This window comes from Myotis myotis, unplaced genomic scaffold (genome assembly GCF_014108235.1).
Source record: "Myotis myotis isolate mMyoMyo1 unplaced genomic scaffold, mMyoMyo1.p scaffold_m19_p_1, whole genome shotgun sequence".
Taxonomy (NCBI): Eukaryota; Metazoa; Chordata; class Mammalia; order Chiroptera; family Vespertilionidae; genus Myotis; species Myotis myotis.
Window position 1 is genome coordinate 184315517 of NW_023416313.1, and position 20823 is coordinate 184336339.

The following is a 20823-nucleotide window of genomic DNA, read 5'->3' on the forward strand; positions in this document are numbered from 1 at the left end:
CCAGCTCCTCTTGAGTGTGAGGTGGACAGTGGAAAGGCTTGGCCTCACCCTGGAGCCCGGCATGCATTCAGCAGGTTGGTATTGAGCACCTCGGGGCTTGGCCTGGGCACTGATTAACCGAGTCATCACTGGCCCTGATGCAGAAGTAGGGTCCTGGAAGCTCCCTGCCATGTGAGTCAGTGCCTGTTTAGTTGGTGTTACGGATTGAATGATTGTGTTCCCCCCAAATCCCTATGTTAAAGCAGTAACCCCCAACCCCCAATGTGATGGTATTTGGAGATGGGGCCTTTGAGTGGTAGTTAGGGTAAATGAAGACAGGAGGATGGAGCCCTGGTCTGCTGATATTAGTACCCTTATAAAAAAGAGAGAGAGAGAGACACTGGAGAGTTCTCTCTTTCTTCTCCTCCCCTCCCTTTCCTTCCCCTCTTCTCCCCTCCCCTCCCCTCCCCTCCAATCTCTGCCCCTCCTCCCCTCTCCTTCCTCCTCCTCCTCCTCCTCCTCCTCCTCCTCCTCCTCCTCCTCCTCCTCCTCCTCCTCCTCCTCCTCCTCCTTCTTCTTCTTCTTCTTCTTCTTCTTCTTCTTCTTCTTCTTCTTCTTCTTCTTCTCCTGTCTCTCTCTCTCTCTCCCATCCAAGTACTAACCAGGCCCGACGTTGCTTAGCTTCCGAGATCAGACGAGATCTGGCGCGTTCAGGGTGGTATGGCCGTAGACTCTCTCTCTCTCTCTCTCTCACTCTCTCTCTCTCTCTCTCAATGAGAAGGCAGACATCTGCAAGCCAGGAAGAGTGCCCAGCTATCCCCAGGAATCCAATTGGCCATCACCTTGATATTGAACTTCTGTGCCTCCAGAACTGTGAGAAAATAAATTGCTGTTGTCATAGCCACTCAGTCTATGGAATTTTGTTATGGCAGCCTGAGCAGACTAAGGTTGTTGGGTACCCGTGAGGTGCCATGAGGGTCCATGGGAACTTGGGGGTAGTGGCTAGTCACCAATAGGTACCGAAATATTTCACTATTTTAACAACTGGTACCAATATACTGTTATATACGAGCACTGTTCATGGGGTTTACATTACAGAGGGGGCAGACTATACACAAAGTAAGCAAAATAAATAATATGTCAATGGTGTGATGTGCTATGGAGGAAAACAAGGAAGAGGAGCGGATTAGGAAGCACCGTGGGGCAGGGAGGAAAGAGAAGGAAAATGGCTTGTTCCTCGTCCTTAAGGGCACTTTCCAGAAGTTGCACATTACACTTAAAGCCCGTTGCTCAAAACTTAGTCACACAGCTACACCTCGCTGCAAGGGAAGATGGGAAACCTGGCCTAATTCTGCAGAGTTTCATTACTGATGATGCATACAATGGATATTGGGGGACAGAAGGGGAACACCAATAACAGGCCAAATTGATATCATGCGCCTCTTAATGTGATGCCCTGAGAAGAACTACAAAAACATGAGCACCACGAAGTACAAGAAAGGGTGGGGGAATCTGCTAGAACACAGGGGACTAAAGGGATGGGACAACGAACTGCAATTTGTCAGCCATGATTGGATCTTAAATTGAAAAAATTGAATATGGTTATATATTAAGTAATATTATATATTAAGTAATATTATATATTGATTAATATTATATATTAATTAATTATATATTATATATTATATTAATTATATATTAATTAATTATATATTAATTAATTATATATTATTTATATATTAATTATATAATTTTAATTATATATATTATATAATTACATATTATATAATATATATTATATAATTATATATTAATTAATTATATATTAATTAATTATATATTAATTATATATTAATTATATATTAATTAATATTATATATTAAGTAATATTATATATTAAGTAATATTGTTGAGTTGAATGATATTGTAACAATGTATACAAATGTTCAAGTTCTTAGGTGGTACACATTGAAATATTTAGGGGAGAAGTGTTATGACATAAGCAACTTATTTTCAAATAGTTCAGGACAAAAATGTGTATACATAGAAGACAGAGGAAGTGAAACTACAGATGGGGCTAAATGCCTAACAACTGGTGGGTCTGGGGGAAGGATAGGTGGATGTGCATTGGAGTATTCTGTAAACTTCTCTGTAGTTTGATTTAAAACAAAAACAAAACGTTGGAAAAGATGGTACAGAACCTTGGATGGGTTGGAGGGAGGACAGGGGTAGGCCCAAGCATGGCTGAATGCGGAACTCTATCTCCTCAGCAGCTCTCGCCGCATCCATCAGCGCTTCTCTCTGCAGCTGGGGCTCTTTCTGTCTTGCTGCAGACAGGCTCAGATCAGGAGCAGGGCACAATCCACAGGCCTCTCTAGATTCCCAGCCTCCCATCTAGTAACCAGAGAGGAAAGAAGTGCTCAACTCCGTGCTTCAGGCTCAAGAATCCTGGGAAGAGCCAGGACCCAGGGGTAGCTATTGACTCCAGGTGATGGGCGGGGGCGGGGGACACTTCATAAAGGCAAAGGCACCAGGAGGGAGAATCAGTTCCAGCTGGTGGGGAGGAGGAGAGGAGCAGTGGAATCAGGTTGATTCAACACTTTCTTACTAAGGTGACAGGGGAAAGTGAGGCCATTGCCTACAGGAGAGAAGATAAGAAGACAAGTTGGGTGTTCTATTTCGAACGTGGTGAGTTCAGAAGCTCTGAGGGCATCTGGGGGGAGACATCTCACATATTGTTGGAAACAGTTCTGTAGCTCAGAAGAGCATTGGCAGTCCCAGGCGCTTGGTGACTGTGTGGATGTGTCAGTGTCATCCCTGGTCCCGCAGCCTAGCAGCAGGGCCTGTCCCTGTAACTGGCCCCCTGGGTGGGGGAGACCTGGCTAATCACAGGGGAGCAGAGGCCAGAGCCATGGAGAGTCATTGCATCCACATTTCTGTTCAATGCTTCAGCTTTCCCGGCTCAGCGAGGGCTGCTCCTGGGCGGTGCTGAGCGAGTGTTTGAACGGCATTTAGTTCCTAAGCCTGCAGTGGCCTGAGCCCCCCAGGTTCAGAGCCTCCTGCTGGGGTAGGCAGCCCTCTCAGCTTCTCCTTCAAGCCCAGCTACCGCAGGAGCCATAGAGCCACTCAGAGCTCTGGTCTGGCTTTCCACAGACAGCTCCCTGCCGAGAAGTGTGTCACTGGGGGGAGGGAAATATAGCCAAAGGCCCAGGGGACTGGCCCCTTCTCCTAGCTTCCTCTCTGGACACACAGGGCTCCTTTATTTGCTGTGGTCCTATCCCCTTCTTATTCAGGGGAAGTTGAGCCTGTGTCTATCCCTGAAATCCAGAGTGAGTCAGGCATGGATTTGGATTCAGTTTCTCCATCCACCAAATGGGAATAATAGTGCCTCCTGGGAGGAAGTGGAAGTCAGTGAGTCAGCTCAGGATAGGAGCTGGGCACACAGCGTGGCGTGTGAGGGCTGGGAGACGTGTCAGCTGCTCTCCCCGGGAGAGTCTCCTCTCCTGGTGCCGCTCAGCCCTCCCCTGAGGAGGTTTCTGGTCGCAGAACAGAAGAGATCTTTTCAAATTGGAGGCCAAACGATGCTGTAGGGAGGGAGGCTGGAGGAGGGTGGCTGGGACTTCACTTGGGTAACTCCCAGGCAGAAAACTCTGGGGCTTTCCTATCATCTTCGCAGTAAATGGCCCATTTAGAAAGCTGAGTCACTACCAGCCACTCAGCCTGTGGAGACAGGCAGAAACAGGAAACAAGGCGAACACCCCACAGCAGGGCCCTCACCCACAGGCCTGGGGTCCGCCTGGCTGTTCAGCTCTCAGAAGCACCTGGACAGGCTCAGGGTCTGCATGTTCCTGGACCAAGTTTACTCTCATCCCATTGATTCCTTTTCTTTGCTCCCAAATAGCCTCCTTGTTTTGGAGTTATACATTTACAAAGAAAGTGTGGCCTCCTCATGGCTTGCTCACAGAGGGTACCGAGCCTGTACCTCCCTCCACTTCCAAACTAAGCGGTCTGACATCTGAGTGAGAAGTGAGGCATATACTGTGTCCCCGTAAGAACAGACCTGCCTGGCTGTCTCTGCTTATGCCCAACTCTATCATAAAAAGCAAATTCCTAGGAGAGTTTCCATACATTCAGGGACCTGGGTGCCTGAGGTGCTGAATTCATGAAAGGCAGGAAAAAAGGGAGCAATGAGGGCAGCAGAGATAGCAAAAAACAGCTGCACGAATGTGGCCATCAGTTCATCCAAGGCAAACCCTTGAAGAGGGATCAGGAGGGCACAGGCTTCCAATTGCTGATTTTATAGCCACTCAGCCCCCAACTGAATTCTGAGTCAGCAATCAGGCTGTTATACCAGGGGCTCCCCATCCTGCCTCCAGCAGCCTAGTCAGTGCCAGTGCCCTGCAGGGGAGAGGGCGGCTCCATGGCACCATCTCCTGGTGTGCAGAGAAGTTTCCAACCCAAGGCAACATTTTTTGAAAAAAGATTATCATTGATTTCAGAGATGAAGGAAGAGAAAGAAAGATATAGAAACACCAAGGATGAGAAAGAAGTACTGATCGGCTGCCTCCTGCACGCCCCCTACTGGGGATCGAGCCCACAGCCTCAGCGTGTGCCCTTGCCTGGAATCCAACCTTGGACCCTTCAGTCTGTAGGCTGATGCTCTATCCATTTGAGTCAAACCAGCTAGGGCCAACTACAGCTGCCCATTAAAAAAGGGAAACCAGTGACCCAGTAAAAAGATTCTCAATACCGGCCCCTCCCTCAGTAAACATCTTCTCAGGACCAAGTGTGGAGCCCCAACTTGTCTGTGGCTTGAGGATCCAGCTCTCACTTGTGGGAGCTCTGAGATGCAGGAGGTTCCGTTCCTGGGAAGTTCCTGGGCCCCCACAGCGTTGGGCATCAAGGTCCCAGCAAAGCATGATGACCAGGGCAGTCATGGGATGGGGCTTCTATCAGTTGGTCAGTGTGGGCTGGTGGTGGGAGGGGTGGGAGGTGCCCATTCCTGTCTCCCAGGGGCTTAAGCTCCTCCCACTGCCCCCACATTAGGTGACCAGGGCTTCTTTGGGTGACACTGCTGGGTAGTGGGTCTCTGGTCCAGCTTCTCTTTTGGGACCTTAGACTCTTTTACCATCTACCATCCCTGAGAATTCCCAGGCCCCACCCATCCACGTTCCCCTTAAGTCTTTCCCTTTTCTCGGTCCTCTTCCCCCTCTCTCAATCTCTCCCTCTCTTTATGGTGACATTCTCCTCCCCTTTCCTGCTACCAGAGGACTCAGGCCACTTTTCCTCCCATCACAGTGGTCAGCGGCCTGACTAGCAGGTCTCTCTCTGAGTCTGTGGAGAACCCTGATGTGAGCATCACAGAGGCCCAGGCCCCTCCCCATGGTGGGGGGAGGAGGAAACATTTTCTACTCCTTCCTAGTGAGTCATCTCCCCATCCTCCACCACCCACCACAGAAATTAAATGTGGGGGTTGGGGGGGTGCTTCTTTAGACAGAGAGAGAGAGAGAGAGAGAGAGAGAGAGAGAGAGAGAGAGAGAAGAGGATGTCAGCTTACAATAAAACAAAGACTCAAGCAAATTATAACTAATAAGATTCAGCAAGTTTGCCAGATACAAGATCAGCCTGCACAAATCAACAGCATCTCTCCCACCCACAACAGCTACTAGAAAATGTTACTAAAAAGAAATCATTCACAGTAGCAATAAGGATCACAAAATATCTGGGCATTAACCCTAAAACTGCTATACAAATTTAAAAATCCAAGATGATCTGAATAAGTAGAGCACTTCGCATGCTTTTGTACCGGATGACCTAATATAGAATGCCTCATCCTGGGTGGCTTTATTAAGACCTAATTGAATAATGATTAACTTACAGAGTCAGTGCAATTCCATTCAAATTCCAAATTGGATTTCTTTTTGAGGAACTCAATACATCACTAAGGTAAAGTTATTTGTTTTTTCTTTTAATTTGTTGCACACAGTTTTTTTAACAATAAAGAAATTAGTTGGTACTTTACCTACAGTGATTGAATCTTCTTGTGTTTTCATATCTATGGTAGTTATAGCACTGGCACAATTGACACTGGACTTGCTTTTCCTAATTTCAAGTTTCACATAGAAGAAAGAATGCTCTTCTCTATTAACTTTAGCATGGTCTAAGACAGTGATCAGTCCTATTTTTTGTCTGAAACCAGTTTTATCAGAGAAACTAAGCAACATTTTCTACATCTGCCCGGTATGAGTTTGGCTTAAGCCAGTATGTATAGATGGATGTGTGGTGTGTGCGTGTGCATGTGTGTGTGCGTGTGTATGCAGGAGCCAGTTCCTATCATCAAGGGGCAACAATTCAAGAACACCCAGAGTACATAATAGAAAATATCTCCCAACGTCAGAAACATCAGGATACATTATAAGCTTGCATTATTTCAGGAATCAGTTTCTGAGTATTATTTTTCTTCTCTTTTAAACATAAATGTTTCAAATCTTAAAAATACAAATAAAAAATATGGATATAATGAACTTGTTTTCCCATTCAAAAGGCATGAGTCACCAGCAATGATGCCCCAGAAAAAAAATTTTTTTAACTCAAAAAGAGAGAGACCAGATATTTAAATCAACTAGTTTTTAACAAAAAATATGCTTTTTATTGTTTCTTTTTTTATATATGTATATTATTGATTTTTTACAGAGAGGAAGGGAGAGAGATAGAGAGCTAGAAACATCGATGAGAGAGAAACATCGATCAGCCGCCTCCTGCACATTTCCCACTGGGGATATGCCCTAAACCAAGGTACATGCCCCTGACCGGAATCGAACCCGGGACCCTTCAGTCCACAGGCCGATGCTCCATCCACTGAGCCAAACCGGTTTTGGCTTTATTGTTTCTTTAAACAGCAATCTACCCTTCTGTGGCTTAAAAGTAGCAGTTCCGTCTAGGAATAAAAAGAGCCTAGCTTCTTGGATTTCAGTACAAAAGGTCCAAGAACATGAAAGGGAAAAATAGCGATGCTCTCAAAATGCTACAAAACCTACATAAACTTTTCTAGGGTGTCTTCTGTGGTGTCACCAACCAGGGACAGCTCACTGGGCAATGCCCTGCTGTGGGGGTATTGCATATTTGGGGTTCCCCAAGTGTCCCTGATCCACTGGGAGTCCTGGGTGGGGAGAACCAGTCTGGGGGGAGACGTGGTGTGGTGAAGGCTGGGGCGTATCCGTGGTGATGGGCTGGAATGTGGAGGCTGCGACTGGGGTCAGGAGACTGGACAGGGGCCAGAGATCTCACCTGGCTACTGAGGGATGTGGCCATCGGCTGGCCGGGGAGGAGAGGCCTGTGGCTCTCGGAGAGCATGTGCTGCTGGGGCTCATGGTGTTTGTTAGGTCCGTGCTGACAGGGGACTGGCCAAGAGACATTGCGAGAGTGTAGAAATTTTATTTATTTTTAAAAATATATTTTATTGATTTTTTACAGAGAGGAAGGGAGAGGGATAGAGAGTTAAAAACATTGATCAGCTGCCTCCTGCACAACACCTACTGGGGATGTGCCCGCAACCAAGGTATATGCTGTTGACCAGAATCAAACCTGGGACACTTCAGTCTGCAGGCTGACACTCTATCCACTGAGCCAAGCCGGTTAGGGCTAGAAATTGTCTTATTAATACACACCAGCATATCCATTTCAGCAAGCAAGAGTAGGGAGGGCGGGATATTTATATCTCTGTGTGGGCTGGATGGAGGTGCAGGCCGTTGCAGGAAGCTGGGTCTAGAGCTGCTTTTCTCAGCTGCTTAGTTGTCTCCTGTGACACCTGAAATGAGAATAACAGGAAAACGGCAGAGAGGACAGGAGCCTCACGGGGGGACAACAGAAAGTACTGAGCGCAGGGGAGAAACTGAGGCAAGGGAAAGGTACAGAATATGCCTAACAGGGTTTGGCTGGCCTGGGACCAATTGACTGCTGGATCTGCGGCTGCTGCATGGCTGCGGGTGGCATCATGTCCCTGAGGCTGCTGGAACTGGGCGTGTCCCGCCAGACCTGCGGCCATGCCAGCGCTGCCTTCCTGCTGCTGCTGCTGCTGCTGCTGCTGCTGCTCCGCGGCATCTCTCTGTGCTGGGGTTGCGCCCGGGTTCATGATGTTCAAGGCCTGGCCCTGGGGGTTCAGGCCTCCCACTGTTGCTGCTGCGGAGGGACAGCAGGTCGGGGCCCGCTGGCTTGCATGCGTTCAGGTTCTGCAGGCTGGGCTGCAGGCTGGGCTGGAGCTGAAGGTTAGTGGGCTTCCCCGTGGACACTGGTGGGGGCGAAGTTCAGGCCGAGCTGAAGAAGCCGGCTAGTGACATGCTTACAGGCCATGGCTGGGACTGAGTCGGAGGCTGTGGTGTGTGGGTTGTGTTGGGCTGCTGTGGGGGTGTCCAGGGTGGTGCTCAAGGAGGGGATGGCAGACTGCTGAGGCACGTGACGGGAGTTCATGGTGGCGTCCGCTGGCGCATGAGCTACCCTTGCAGCAGGCGGTTCCCAATCCGCTGCTGGCGGAGCCGGGGCCGCAGCTCCCGGAGCTTCCGCTTGATGTTGAGGCAGAAGGGAACGGGGCATGGGCTTTCTTGGCATTCTTTGGCATGGTAGCAGCAAAGGGCGATTAGCTGCTTGCACACTGGGCAGCCTCCATTGGTTTTGCGCTGGCAGCGCTTGGTGTGCAGCACAACACGCTTCATCTTCTGGCAGGACTTCAGCCAGCAGTTGGCGTTGCGGCACTGGCAGGCGTGCACCAGGGACAGGATGCAGCCCTGGATGGCCTGGCGCTGGGACTCCAGGGGGTTCCTGAACCGGCGCTCCCCCTGGTAGCCAACCTCATTGCCCACCTCGGCCTCTTCATCCGGGCCCAGCCCCACCTTCACCATCTCGTGGGTGTGGCCCTTGGTGTTGTAGCAGTTGATGCAAAGGTCGTAGCCCTCGCACCCGGGGCAGTGCCAGCCTGTCTCCACCCGCTGCTTGCACTCAGTGCAGGTGAGGACACAGCGGTCCTGGCCCTGGCTGTGCATCTCCACCGGCATCGCTAGGGAACCTAGGAAAGAAGGGCAGAGAGGAGAGACTTGTTCAGTCAAATACCTTCAAAACCACAGAAATACATGCAAACTTACCTTCTCAGGGGTCAAGCCACCAGTTACGGTTTTGTTGGGCTATTGGCTGCATCGGAACCAGTGCCCCTAAGGAATAACAACACTGCACCTTGAGGTCCCTGTGTGGCCGGAATGAACTACAAAAGAGTGGCTCCGCGGGAGAAGGCACTTGCTGTTCCACAGGCCGCCTATGGGAGTTGCCTCCGAAAGTCAGCGGCAGCTACACCGGCCTGCGTGTGAGACACAGGAGGCAGAGGCACAAAACGGGGGCAGGCGGCGCACACAGCTCAGGCCCCGTCTTCCCACTGAACACTGTGGTGTCGCTACTGCGAAGACCGGCTCCCACCGCCGGAAGAGCTGCGCCGCGAGCTGAGGGGATGCACTCAGGCTGAGACCAGACAGCCGCGATTCCACCAAACGGCCCCATTCTCAGCATCCAGCAACTTTTACCTCCACGAGGCCACGCAGACCTTCAGCTCCCTAAACTCTGTCAGGTCTGATCAAACCACCTCAGCGACACCCCCGCCCCCGGGGAACTGTCCCGTAGATCATTTGGCAACTGACCGTCCCTTCCGCTCAGACCACAGGCCCTTCCGCTCAGACCACAGGCCCTTTGCTCAGACCAGTCACTTTCCGTTCCATCCTCGCCCAGGGTCCTGACCGGCCCAGAGAATTTCCCGCAGGAAAAGCCCCTTTAGAGCCCTTTGAACCCTCTGCCTCCCCCGTCCCTGGGTGCTGGCAGCATTTCGGGGTTCCACCCATCAATTTTCGAGATGACTTAATAAATTCATAATTTCTTACCACTTTCGGCCTCGTGCTGCTCCTCCTTCGCTCCTTCAGCGACCCTCATAAATCCCTAAAAGCATTAAAAAAAAGAAAAATTGAACAAAATTATGGCATAACTTCCTGGTTCCTCTTAGCTGCCTAAAGACAGAAATCCGGAAGCGCTCCGCCCCCTTCCCGCCTCCGCCCTCCCCGCCCCCCAACACCACCCTCCCCCCTCTCCTCTCCTCCCCCGGTGCGGGGATCTCCTGAAGGACTTGTTTTCCTCCCAGATCCTTGGACAAGAGATTTGGGTTGTTGTCCGGTTGGGACAACAGACAGAGACGTTTCCAGTGACGAGGAAGGAGACGGAGTCCCCTCAGGGGCTGACTTGCCCATTGTCACCTCCCTAATAAGTGGTGCAGCAGTTACAGAGAATTCAGTTGCGTTGGACGAAAACAAAACCGGACATGGAGGATAAGTAGTGGCATATGGACTAATTTTGTGAAATAATGTTGACTTCATGTCATTTGTTAAATGAATCCATCAGACTGCTGTAACACAATTGAGTGCAGATTTGGATAAACTTGGGTTTGTGTTTACATGCATGCACACATTCCAGACATAATTCAGTAGGAAAGCCCTTTCTAAAGCATATTAAAACGAAAACAATCACATTTTCCAAAAGTTTAATGGTGCTTGTTAGCGTTTATGTGGAAGCAGGCAATTAACTTTAATCCTGTTGGCATTCCAGTGCAGTTGCCAAGCAGTTCAGGCTTCTGGTTTCTAGATGTGCTTAGACTTCTAGAGGAAAATAAGTAACATGGAAGGCAGCTCCTACAAGAAAAATCCAAATTGCCATTCAATTATAATATTAGCAAAACAGAAATGATCTCACTAAAATAAGGCATAAAAATCAGATCTCTCCGAAACCGGTTTGGCTCAGTGGATAGAGCGTCGGCCTGCGGACTGAAGGGTCCCGGGTTCAATTCCGGTCAAGGGCATGTACCTGGGTTGCAGGCATATCCCTATTAGGAGATGTGCAGGAGGCAGCTGATCGATGTTTCTCTCTCATCGATGTTTCTAACTCTCTATCTCTCTCCCTTCCTCTCTGTAAAAAATCAATAAAATATATTTTTTTTTAAAAAAATCAGATCTCGTCAATTCTGTTTCCATTCTCTTTGCCAACTTGTCACTCATTCAGCGTTTCTATAAAATAACACCCTTTCCTCTTGCTTTTAGCAGGAGTCTTCTAGGTTGTGCTGTACTAACGAGCAAACCCCAAATCACGGAGGCTTATAGCTTGATCATTGTTGAAGCTAAGTAATGGGTATAGCAATTTTGATATATTATTGTCTCTGCTTTTATATAGGGTGTTTGCTTTTTGTTTTTTGTAATAAACAGTTTTTAAACCTCCATGGCTTAAAGCAACAGAATCCTGTTTCTTCCTCACATTAGTAAGGTCTCTACTCCTCTACTGCACTCTGTCTTCAGTGAGAGACACAGGCCAGCAAGCTGTCACCATCAGGAGTGTTGCTGGTTACACGCGGAGGAAAAGGACCATGCAGGAGCCATGTGCTGGTCCTTAAGGCTTTGTGAGGAAGTAAACTATCATGGTGTTCTCCTTTCATTGACAAAGGAAGGCTCATGGCCACACTTGACTTCAGAGGCTTGGAAACTATGATCCCACTATGTGCTCAGGAGAAATAAAACAGGATCTAGTTGGTGAACAGCACTAATACTTGTCACAGCCCTGAAGAGATGTGAATCTGGGAATTGAACGCAAAAAGGTGCTTTTAATTTTTCCTAATAGATCTCACAACAAAAAACAAAAACACTCAGTTTTCTGATTTGGGATAAAACAGTCAAAATTATAGCAAGTTGAACAGTCCCATAGTGTCAGGAACGGCTTATCTGTCTCTACGTTTCCAATGCAAAGTGTCCTGTCCTGTCTTTATCAGGTGCTAACATAAGATTTCCTGAACGAAAGGAACGGGGGTGGGGGTGGGGGCGTACAGGGGGCAGGGGCAAGCAGTGTGCATTACCCGGCATCTCTTAGAGCGCCCATTACTCATCTTGCTTCTTACTTTACCAAACTCTGTCTCGCCCTGGCCTGTTTGGCTCAGTGGATGGAGCGTCGGCCTGTGGACTGAAGAGTCCCGGGTTCGATTCTGGCCAAGGGGCACATGCCTGGGTTACGGGCTCCGTCCCTAGTAGAGGGCGTGCAGGAAGGCAGCCAAACAATGATTCTCTCTCATCACTGATATCTCTCTCTCTCTCTCTCTCACCCTCTTCCTTCCTCTCTGAAATTATATATATATGTATTCTCTCTCATGACATCCCCAGGCAGAGCAGGGAGGGCCTGGTGCTTTTCTAGTTCACTGGGTTATGGAGGCTGTTCTGCCTGGCCAGGATTTCTCAGCTGAGAGCCTTGAGCTTGAACTCACCAATGTCGGGGGCTCCAGGAGGGAGCCTCAGGATCATCCTACCCCAATACTGCATCTTCCAGGTGAGGAAACTGAACCCCAAAGAAAGTAACCACTTCTATTTAGGACTATATGGCTCCCAAGACCCTTGGTCTTAACATTCTCCACGCTTATGTCTGAATTGACTTCGCAACCTGGGTATCCTGGGCCCAGTCATGTGCCTTCTCTGTCTCTCTCTTTACTATGTTAGCCATGCTGTGTATTGCGGGGGCGGGGGGGGGGGAGTTGGGGGGGGGGAGAACTATGTAAATAGTGCTGACAATTCTGCCTGCTATTCCCTTAAATGAAGGAAGGAGAATCTGCTGCTCCCAGTCAGTCTTGCTCTCCGGCCCCTCCTGTGTGTGATAATTAGAGAGGATTTGTGTAGTTCTAACACAGTCTCTAGATACAGGCCAACTCTTCACCTGGGGCTCTACTGAACAAAGACTACGTATTCTCCCCAAACTCGAGGAAAAGCTGGTCCATCGAATGCAATGAAAAATGGAATCATGGTCTCCAACGTGGCAACTTCTCAAAGGATTTCCGAGGGTAATTGGGACTCTTCTCACTGTCTTAGGACCTAAGCTGGGGTGTGATGTGCCTATGCCCTAATCGTGGCCCACACGGGAGACAGGCTGACAAGAAGGGACACACTCAGAGCAGGGCCAGGTGTGAAGTCACCCTGTGGTGGGCTCTTACTGGAGAGTCTTATGGGCAACAGAGTATGGAGAGAATGAAAACATCACTGAAATATAAAATCATTAAAATATTGAAGAATTTAAAGACTTAATGACTCAGCAAAGATGGAAAACATTAAAACAGAGCTCAGTCATTAGAAATGCGTTTTTCACACCACGTTCACCATCTGAAAACGGGGGAGAAGTACATTTAGGGTAGGATTGCCACACTTGCCCAAGCGGGTGGGTGAGAAAAGTGGTCCTGAGCGCCCAATGAGACAAAAGCTCTCAGCTGCTCCCATTGCCTTCCTGTCACCATTTGAAGCCGCAGCCAATTCACCACTCCAGGGACTGCTAACTGTGCAAGATGCAGAAGCATTTTGCTGAGAGAGATCCCCTCACTGGGAAGAGGCCAGGAAGAGATGGGCTTGGTGGAAGCATCAGGAGGAAAGGCAGATGGAGAACCGTGTAGGCAGCAACACGAGGGAAGCAACCTGCCAGAGAGCACATTAGTCTCCTACCCATGCATGGTGCTTCCTTCCTACCCGTCCTTAGTTACGCACTGTATTCACTTGCTGGGGCTGCCAAAACCAAGTATCAGATACCGGGGGGCTTACCCAACAGACACGTTTCCTCACGTTTCTGGAGGTTGGAAGTCCCAGATCAGGTGTTGGCAGGGTGGTTTCTTCGGAGGCTTCTCTCCTCGGCTTGTAGAGGGCTTCCTCCTTTCTGTGTCTTCACGCGTCTTTCCTGTGGGCCGGCTGTGCCCACATCTCATCTTCTTCAAAGGACACCCTCTTTTTGGTGCAGGACAGACCCTCAGGAGCTCCTGTTGAACTTAATCACCGCGCTGAAGGCATATCTCCAAGTCAGCTCAGGTTAGGAGCTGGCAGAGAGCTTGGCATGTAGGGGCTGGGGAACAAGGTGAACACCCTGTAGCACTGGCCACACCCACAGGCCTGGGGTCGGCCTGGCTGTTCAGCTCTCAGAAGCACCTGGACAGGCTCAGGGTCTGCATGTTCCTGGATCAAAATTACTCTCATCCCATTGATTCTTTTCCTTTGCTCCCAAATAGCCTCCTTGTTTTGGAGTTGTACATTTACAAAGAAAGTGTGGCCTTCTCATAGCTTGCTCACAATGGGTGCCAGGCCCGTACCTCCCTCCACTTCCAAACTAAGCGGTCTGACATCTGAGTGAAAAGTGAGGCATCTACTGGGTCCCCGTAAGAACAGACCTGCCTGGCTGTCTCTGCTTATGCCGATCTCTATCATAAAAAGCACATTCCCAGGAGAATTTTCACACATTCAGGGGTTTGGGTGCCTGAGGTGCTGAATTAATAAATAATAGAAAAAAAAAGAGAGAGAGAGAGAGAAAAGGAGCAATGAGGGCTGCAGAGGTAGCAAAGAACAGCTGCACGAATGTGGCCATCAGTTCATCCAATGCAAACCCTTGAAGAGGGATCAGGAGGGCACAGGCTTCCAATTGCTGATTTTATAGCCACTCAGCCCCCAACTGAAATCTGAGTCACCAATCAGGCTGTTAAAGCAGGGGCTCCCCATCCTGCCTCCAGCAGCCGTCAGTGCCAGTGCCCTGCAGGGGAGAAGGTGGCCCCATGACACCATCTCCTGGTGTGCAGAGAAGTTTCCAACCCAAGGCAACATTTTTTGAAAAAAGATTATCATTGATTTCAGAGATGAAGGAAGAGAAAGACATAGAAACACCAATGATGAGAGAGAAGTACTGATCGGCTGCCTCCTGCACGCCCCCTACTGGGGATCGAGCCCACAGCCACAGTGTGTGCCCTTGCCTGGAATAGAACCTGGGACCCTTCAGTCTGCAGGCTGATGCTCTGTCCATTGAGTCAAACCAGCTAGGGCCAAAGCAACTGTAGCATTCAACTCCAGCTGCCCATTAAAAAAGGGAAACCAGTTGCCCGGTGAAAACATTCTCAACCCGGCCCCTCCCTCAGTAAACTCCTTGTCAGGACCAAGTGTGGGGCCCCAAATTGTCTGTGGCTTGAGGATCCAGCTCTCACTTGTGGGAGCTCTGAGATGCAGGAGGTTCCGTTCCTGGGAAGTTCCTGGGCCTCCACAGCTTTGGGCATCAAGGTCCCAGCAAAGCATGGTGACCAGGGCAGTCATGGGATGGGGCTTCTATCAGTTGGTCAGTGTGGGCTGGTGGTGGGAGGGGTGGGAGGTGCCCATTCCTGTCTCCCAGGGGCTTAAGCTCCTCCCACTGCCCCCACATTAGGTGACCAGGGCTTCTTTGGGTCATACTGCTGGGTAGTGGGTCTCTGGTCCAGCTTGTCTTCTGGAACCTTAGACTCTTTTACAATCTACCATCCCTGAGAATTCCCAGGCCCCACCCACCTACGTTTCCCTCAAGTCTTTCCCTTCATCCTCTTCCCCCTCTCTAAATCCTCCCTCTCTTTATGGTGACATTCTCCTCCCCTTTCCTGCTTCCAGAGGACTCAGGCCACTTTTCCTCCCATCACAGTGGTCAGCGGCCTGACTAGCAGGTCTCTCTCCAAGTCTGTAGAGAACTCCAATGTGAGCATCACGGAGGCCCAGGCCCCTCCCTGAGTTGGGGGGAGGAGGAAACATTTTCTACTCCTTCTTAGTGAGTCATCTCCCCAACCTCCACCATCCACCACAGAAATTAAATGGGGTAGAGGGGAGTGCTTTTTTAGAGAAAGAGAGAGAGAGAAGAGGATGTCAGCTTACAATAAAACAAAGACTCAAGCAAATTATAACTAATAAGATTCAGCAAGTTTGCCAGAAACAAGATCAGCCTGCACAAATCAACAGCATCTCTACCACCCACAACAGCTACTAGAAAATATTACTAAAAAGAAATCATTCACAGTAGCAATAAGGATCACTAAATATCTGGGCATTAACACTAAAACTTCTATACAAATTGAAAAATTTAAGATGATCTGAATAAGTAGAGCATCCTCCCGTGCTTTTGTACCGGATGACCTAATATAGAATGCCTCATCTTGGATGGCTTTATTAAGACCTAATTGAATTAATGATTAACCTACAGAGGCAGTGCAATTCCATTAAAAATTCCAAATTGGATTTCTTTTTGAGGAACTCAGTACATCATTAAGGTAAAGTTATTTGCTTTTTCTTTGTGTGTAGCATCAGTTTATTTAACAATATAGGATATGAGTTAATACTTTACTATAGTGATTGAATCTTCTTGTGTTTTCATATCTACGGTAATTATAGCTCTGGCATGATTGACACTAGACTTGCTTTTCCTCATTTCAAGTTTCACATAGAAGAAAGAATCTCTTCTCTATTAACATTAGCATGGTCTAAGAGAGTGATCATCCCTATTTTTGGTCTAAAATCAGTTTTATCAGAGAAACTAAGCAACATTTTCAACATCTTTGACAAGAGTTTGGTTTAAGACAGGATGTATAGATGGATGTGGGGTGTGTGTGTGTGTGTACTCAGGAGCCAATTCCAATCATCCAGGGGCAATAATTTGAGAACACCCTGAGGAAATAATAGAAAAAATCTCCCCACAATGTCAGAAAGCCATCAGGATACATTATAAGCTTGCATTATTTCAGGAATCAGTTTCTGAGTATTATTTTTCTTCTCTTTTAAACATAAATGTTTCAAATCTTAAAAATATGGATATAATGAACTTTCTTTCCTATTAAGAAAGCATGAGTCACCAGCAATTACGCCCCACCCCCTCCCAGGAACAAAAAATGTTTTAAGAAAGCAAAAAGAGAGACATTTAAATCAACTGGCTTTTAACAAAAACATAAACTTTTTATTGTTTCTTTGAACAGCAATCTACCCTTCTGTGGCTTGGAAGTAGCAGTTCCATCTAGGAATAAAAAGATCCTAGATTCTTGAATTTCAGTACAAATGGTCCAAGAACATTGAACAAAAAAGTGATTTCTCACAACGCTACAAAACCTACACAAACTTTTCTAGGGTGTCAATTGTGGTGTCACCGACCAGGGACAGCTCACTGGGCAATGCACTCCTGTGGGGGTGTTCAGCTGTGATGGCATTGCATGTTTGGGGTTCCCCAAGTGTCCCTGATCTATGGAGCTGGCCATGGTGACTGGGAGTCCTGGGTGGGGAGAACCAGTCTTGGGGGAGAGATGGTGTGGTGAAGCCTGGGGCGTATCCGTGGTGATGGGCTGGAACATGGAAGCTGCGATTGGGGTCTGGAGACTGGACAGGGGCCAGAGATCTCACCTGGCTACTGAGGGATGTGGCCATCTGCTGGCCAGGGAGGAGAGGCCTGTGGCTCTCTGAGAGCATGTGCTGCTGGGGCTCATGGGATTTGTTAGGTCCGTGCTGACAGCATACAGGTCAAAAGATGTTGTGAGAATTTAGAAATTTTATTTTTTTAATTTTAAAAATACAGTGGGGCCTTGACTTACGAGTGTCCTGACTAACGAGTTTTTCGGGATAGGAGCCGTCTCTCGGCTGATTTTTTGCTTTGAGTTGTGAGCTAAAATTCGGGTTACGAGCCAGCTTCAGATACCCCACTGCTAGTTGGCGCAGCGAACGTCACAGTGAACGCCACAACATCAGCCCAGCATCACGTGTCTCACTCGTTCACTTTAAGATTTGACATACGAGTATTCTGAGTTACGAGCTCCGTCACGGAACGAATTAAACTCGTAAGTCAAGGCCCCACTGTATATCTTATTGATTTTTTTAGAGAGAGGAAGGGAGAGGGATAGAGTTAGAAACATCAATGAGAGAAAACGTTATCAGCTGCCTCCTGAACCTCCTACTGGAGATGTGCCTGCAACCAAGGTATATGCTGCTGACCAGAATTGAACCGGGGACCCTTCGGTGTGCAGGCTGACACTCTATCCACTGAGCCAAGCCGGTTAGGGCTAGAAATGGTATTATTAATACACACCAGCATATCCATTTCAGCAAGCAAGAGTAGGGAGGGCGGGATATTTATGTCTCTGTGTGGGTCGGATGGAGGTGCAGGTGGTTGCAGAAAGCTGGGTCTAGAGCTGCTTTTCTCAGCTGCTTAGTTGTCTCTCCTGTGACACCTGAAATAAGAACAACAGGAAAACGGCAGAGAGGACAGGAGCCTCAAGGGGGGACAACAGAAAGTACTGAGCGCAGGGGAGAAACTGAGGGCAAGGAAAAGGTACAGAATATGCCTAACAGGGTTTGGCTGGCCTGGGACCCAATCTGCTGCTGCTGCATGGCTGCGGGTGGCATCATGTCCCTGAGGCTGCTGGAACTGGGCATGTCCTGCCAGGCCTGCGGCCATGCCAGCGCTGCTTTCCTGCTGCTGCTGCTGCTGCTGCTGCTGCTGCTGCTCCGCGGCATCTCTCTGTGCTGTGGTTCATTCTCGCCACGCTGGGGTTGCGCCCCGGGTTCATGATGTTCAAGGCCTGGCCCTGGGGGTTCAGGCCTCCCACTGTTGCTGCTGCGGAGGGACAGCAGGTCGGGCCCGCTGGCTTGCATGGCGTTCAGGTTCTGCAGGCTGGGCTGCAGGCTGGGCTGGAGCTGAAGGTTAGTGGGCTTCCCCGTGGACACTGGTGGGGCGAAGTTCTGGCCGAGCTGAAGAAGCCGGCTAGTGACATGCTTACAGGCCATGGCTGGGACTGAGTTGGAGGCTGTGGTGTCTGGGGTGTGTTGGGCTGCTGTGGGGGTGTCCAGGGTGGTGCTCAAGGAGGGGATGGCAGACTGCTGAGGCACGTGACAGGAGTTCATGGTGGCGACCGCTGGCGCATGAGCTACCCTTGCAGCAGGCGGTTCCCAATCCGCAGCTGGCGGAGCCGAAGCCGCTCTCGGCGGAGCCGGAGCTGCTGCTCGCGGATCTTCTGTTTGATGTTGAGGCACAAGGGAACGGGGCATGGGTTTTCTTGGCATTCTTTGGCATGGTAGCAGCAAAGGGCGATTAGCTGCTTGCACACTGGGCAGCCTCCAATGGCCTTGCGCTGGCAGCGCGTGGTGTGCAGCACAACACGCTTCAGCTTCTGACAGTCGTTCCGAGAGCAGTTGGCGTCGCCGCAATGGCGGGCGTGCCTCAGGGTCTGGATGCTGCGCAGGATGCTCAGGCGCCGAGCCTCCCGGATGCTCCTGAACTGCATCTCCCCCTGGTTGCCGCCCTGATCGCCCTCCTCGGCCTCTTCATCCGGGCCCAGCCCCACCTTCACCATCTCGTGGGTGTGGCCCTTGGTGTTGTAGCAGTTGATACAAAGGTCGTAGTCCTCGCACCCGGGGCAGTGCCAGCCTGTCTCCACCCGCTGCTTGCACTCAGTGCAGGTGAGGACACAGCGGTCCTGGCCCTGGCTGTGCATCGGCAACAGCATCGCTAGGGAACCTAGGAAAGAAGAGCAGAGAGGACAGACTTGTTCAGTCAAATACCTTCAAAACCACAGAAATACATGCAAACTTACCTTCTCAGGGGTCAAGCCACCAGTTACGGTTTTGTTGGGCTATTGGCTGCATCGGAACCAGTGCCCCTAAGGAATAACAACACTGCACCTTGAGGTCCCTGTGTGGCCGGAATGAACTACAAAAGAGTGGCTCCGCGGGAGAAGGCACTTGCTGTTCCACAGGCCGCCTATGGGAGTTGCCTCCGAAAGTCAGCGGCAGCTACACCGGCCTGCGTGTGAGACACAGGAGGCAGAGGCACAAAACGGGGGCAGGCGGGGCACACAGCACAGGCCCCGTCTTCCCACTGAACACTGTGGTGTCGCTACTGCGAAGACCGGCTCCCACCGCCGGAAGAGCTGCGCCGCGAGCTGAGGGGATGCACTCAGGCTGAGACCATACAGCCGCGATTCCACCAAACGGCCCCATTCTCAGCATCCAGCAACTTTTACCTCCACGAGGCCACGCAGACCTTCAGCTCCCTAAACTCTGTCAGGTCTGATCAAACCACCTCAGCGACACCCCCGCCCCCGGGGAACTGTCCCGTAGATCATTTGGCAACTGACCGTCCCTTCCGCTCAGACCACAGGCCCTTTGCTCAGACCAGTCACTTTCCGTCCCATCCTCGCCCAGGGTCCTGACCGGCCCAGAGAATTTCCCGCAGGAAAAGCCCCTTTAGAGCCCTTTGAACCCTCTGCCTCCCCCGTCCCCGGGTGCTCGCACCATTTGGGGCCTGAGCCCATCTGCTTTCTGGATGAGGATGATCTAATAAATGTATAATTCGTTACCACTTTTGGCCTCGTGCACGTGAGGTCTGATCAAATAATCAAAAAGATAGCCCTCCCCTCGGAAACTGTCCCTCAGACCATTTTGCAGCCGACTTTCCCTTCTGCTCAGACCACATTCCCTTTCCTCAGACCAGTCACCGCCCCGCCGGACCCGCCCGGAGAATCCCCGCCGAGGAAAAGCCCCCTCGAGTCCTTAAAAACTCTGAGCCCCCGATCTCTGGGTGCGGCACCATGTAGGGGCTCAGCCCATCTACTTTCTAGATGACCTCATACGTTTTTAATTCTTTACCTCTGTCGGCCTCGTGCAGTTCCTCCTTCGCTCCTTCAGCGACCCTCACAAACTCCTGAGAGCTTTAAGAAGAAAGCTATCGACAACTTCCGGTTTTCTTCAGACAGAAATCCGAAAGCGGTCCGTTCCCTTTCCGCCTCCGTTCCGTTCCTGCCTCCGTTCCCTTCCGGCCTCCGTCCGCTTCGCTGCCTCCGCCCCCTTCCTGTCTCCGCCCCTTCCCCGCGCCGCTCCCCGCCCCCAGCCCGCGCGGGGCTCTCCAGAAGAGGGTGTGCTCCTCCCAGATCCTTGGACAAGAGATTTGGGTTGTTGTCCGGTTGGGACAACAGACAGAGACGTTTCCAGTGACGAGGAAGGAGAC

The 20823-nt window shown here is 49.9% G+C and overlaps 1 protein-coding gene across 5 annotated transcripts in view; it reads right to left on the minus strand.

Annotated features, from left to right (window-relative positions):
- Positions 1 to 7499: 7499 nt before the first annotated feature.
- Positions 7500 to 20823, minus strand: part of LOC118654706 (histone lysine acetyltransferase CREBBP-like) — a 38157-nt gene continuing 24833 nt past the window's right edge. Inside the window, exons 1-3 of one of the 5 annotated variants that reach the window (XM_036306130.1) lie at positions 9894 to 9984; positions 9202 to 9322; positions 7500 to 9037 (exon numbers count right to left, since the gene is read on the minus strand). In XM_036306130.1, coding sequence (XP_036162023.1) covers positions 8469 to 9026 — 558 coding nt within the window. In that variant the 5' untranslated portion in view covers positions 9027 to 9037; positions 9202 to 9322; positions 9894 to 9984 and the 3' untranslated portion in view covers positions 7500 to 8468. Of the gene's footprint in view, positions 9038 to 9201; positions 9323 to 9893; positions 9985 to 16765; positions 17023 to 17761; positions 19336 to 20465; positions 20645 to 20823 lie in introns of those variants that run through there. The other 4 variants (XR_004967028.1, XM_036306111.1, XM_036306103.1 and 1 more) reach the window with 4 other exon arrangements.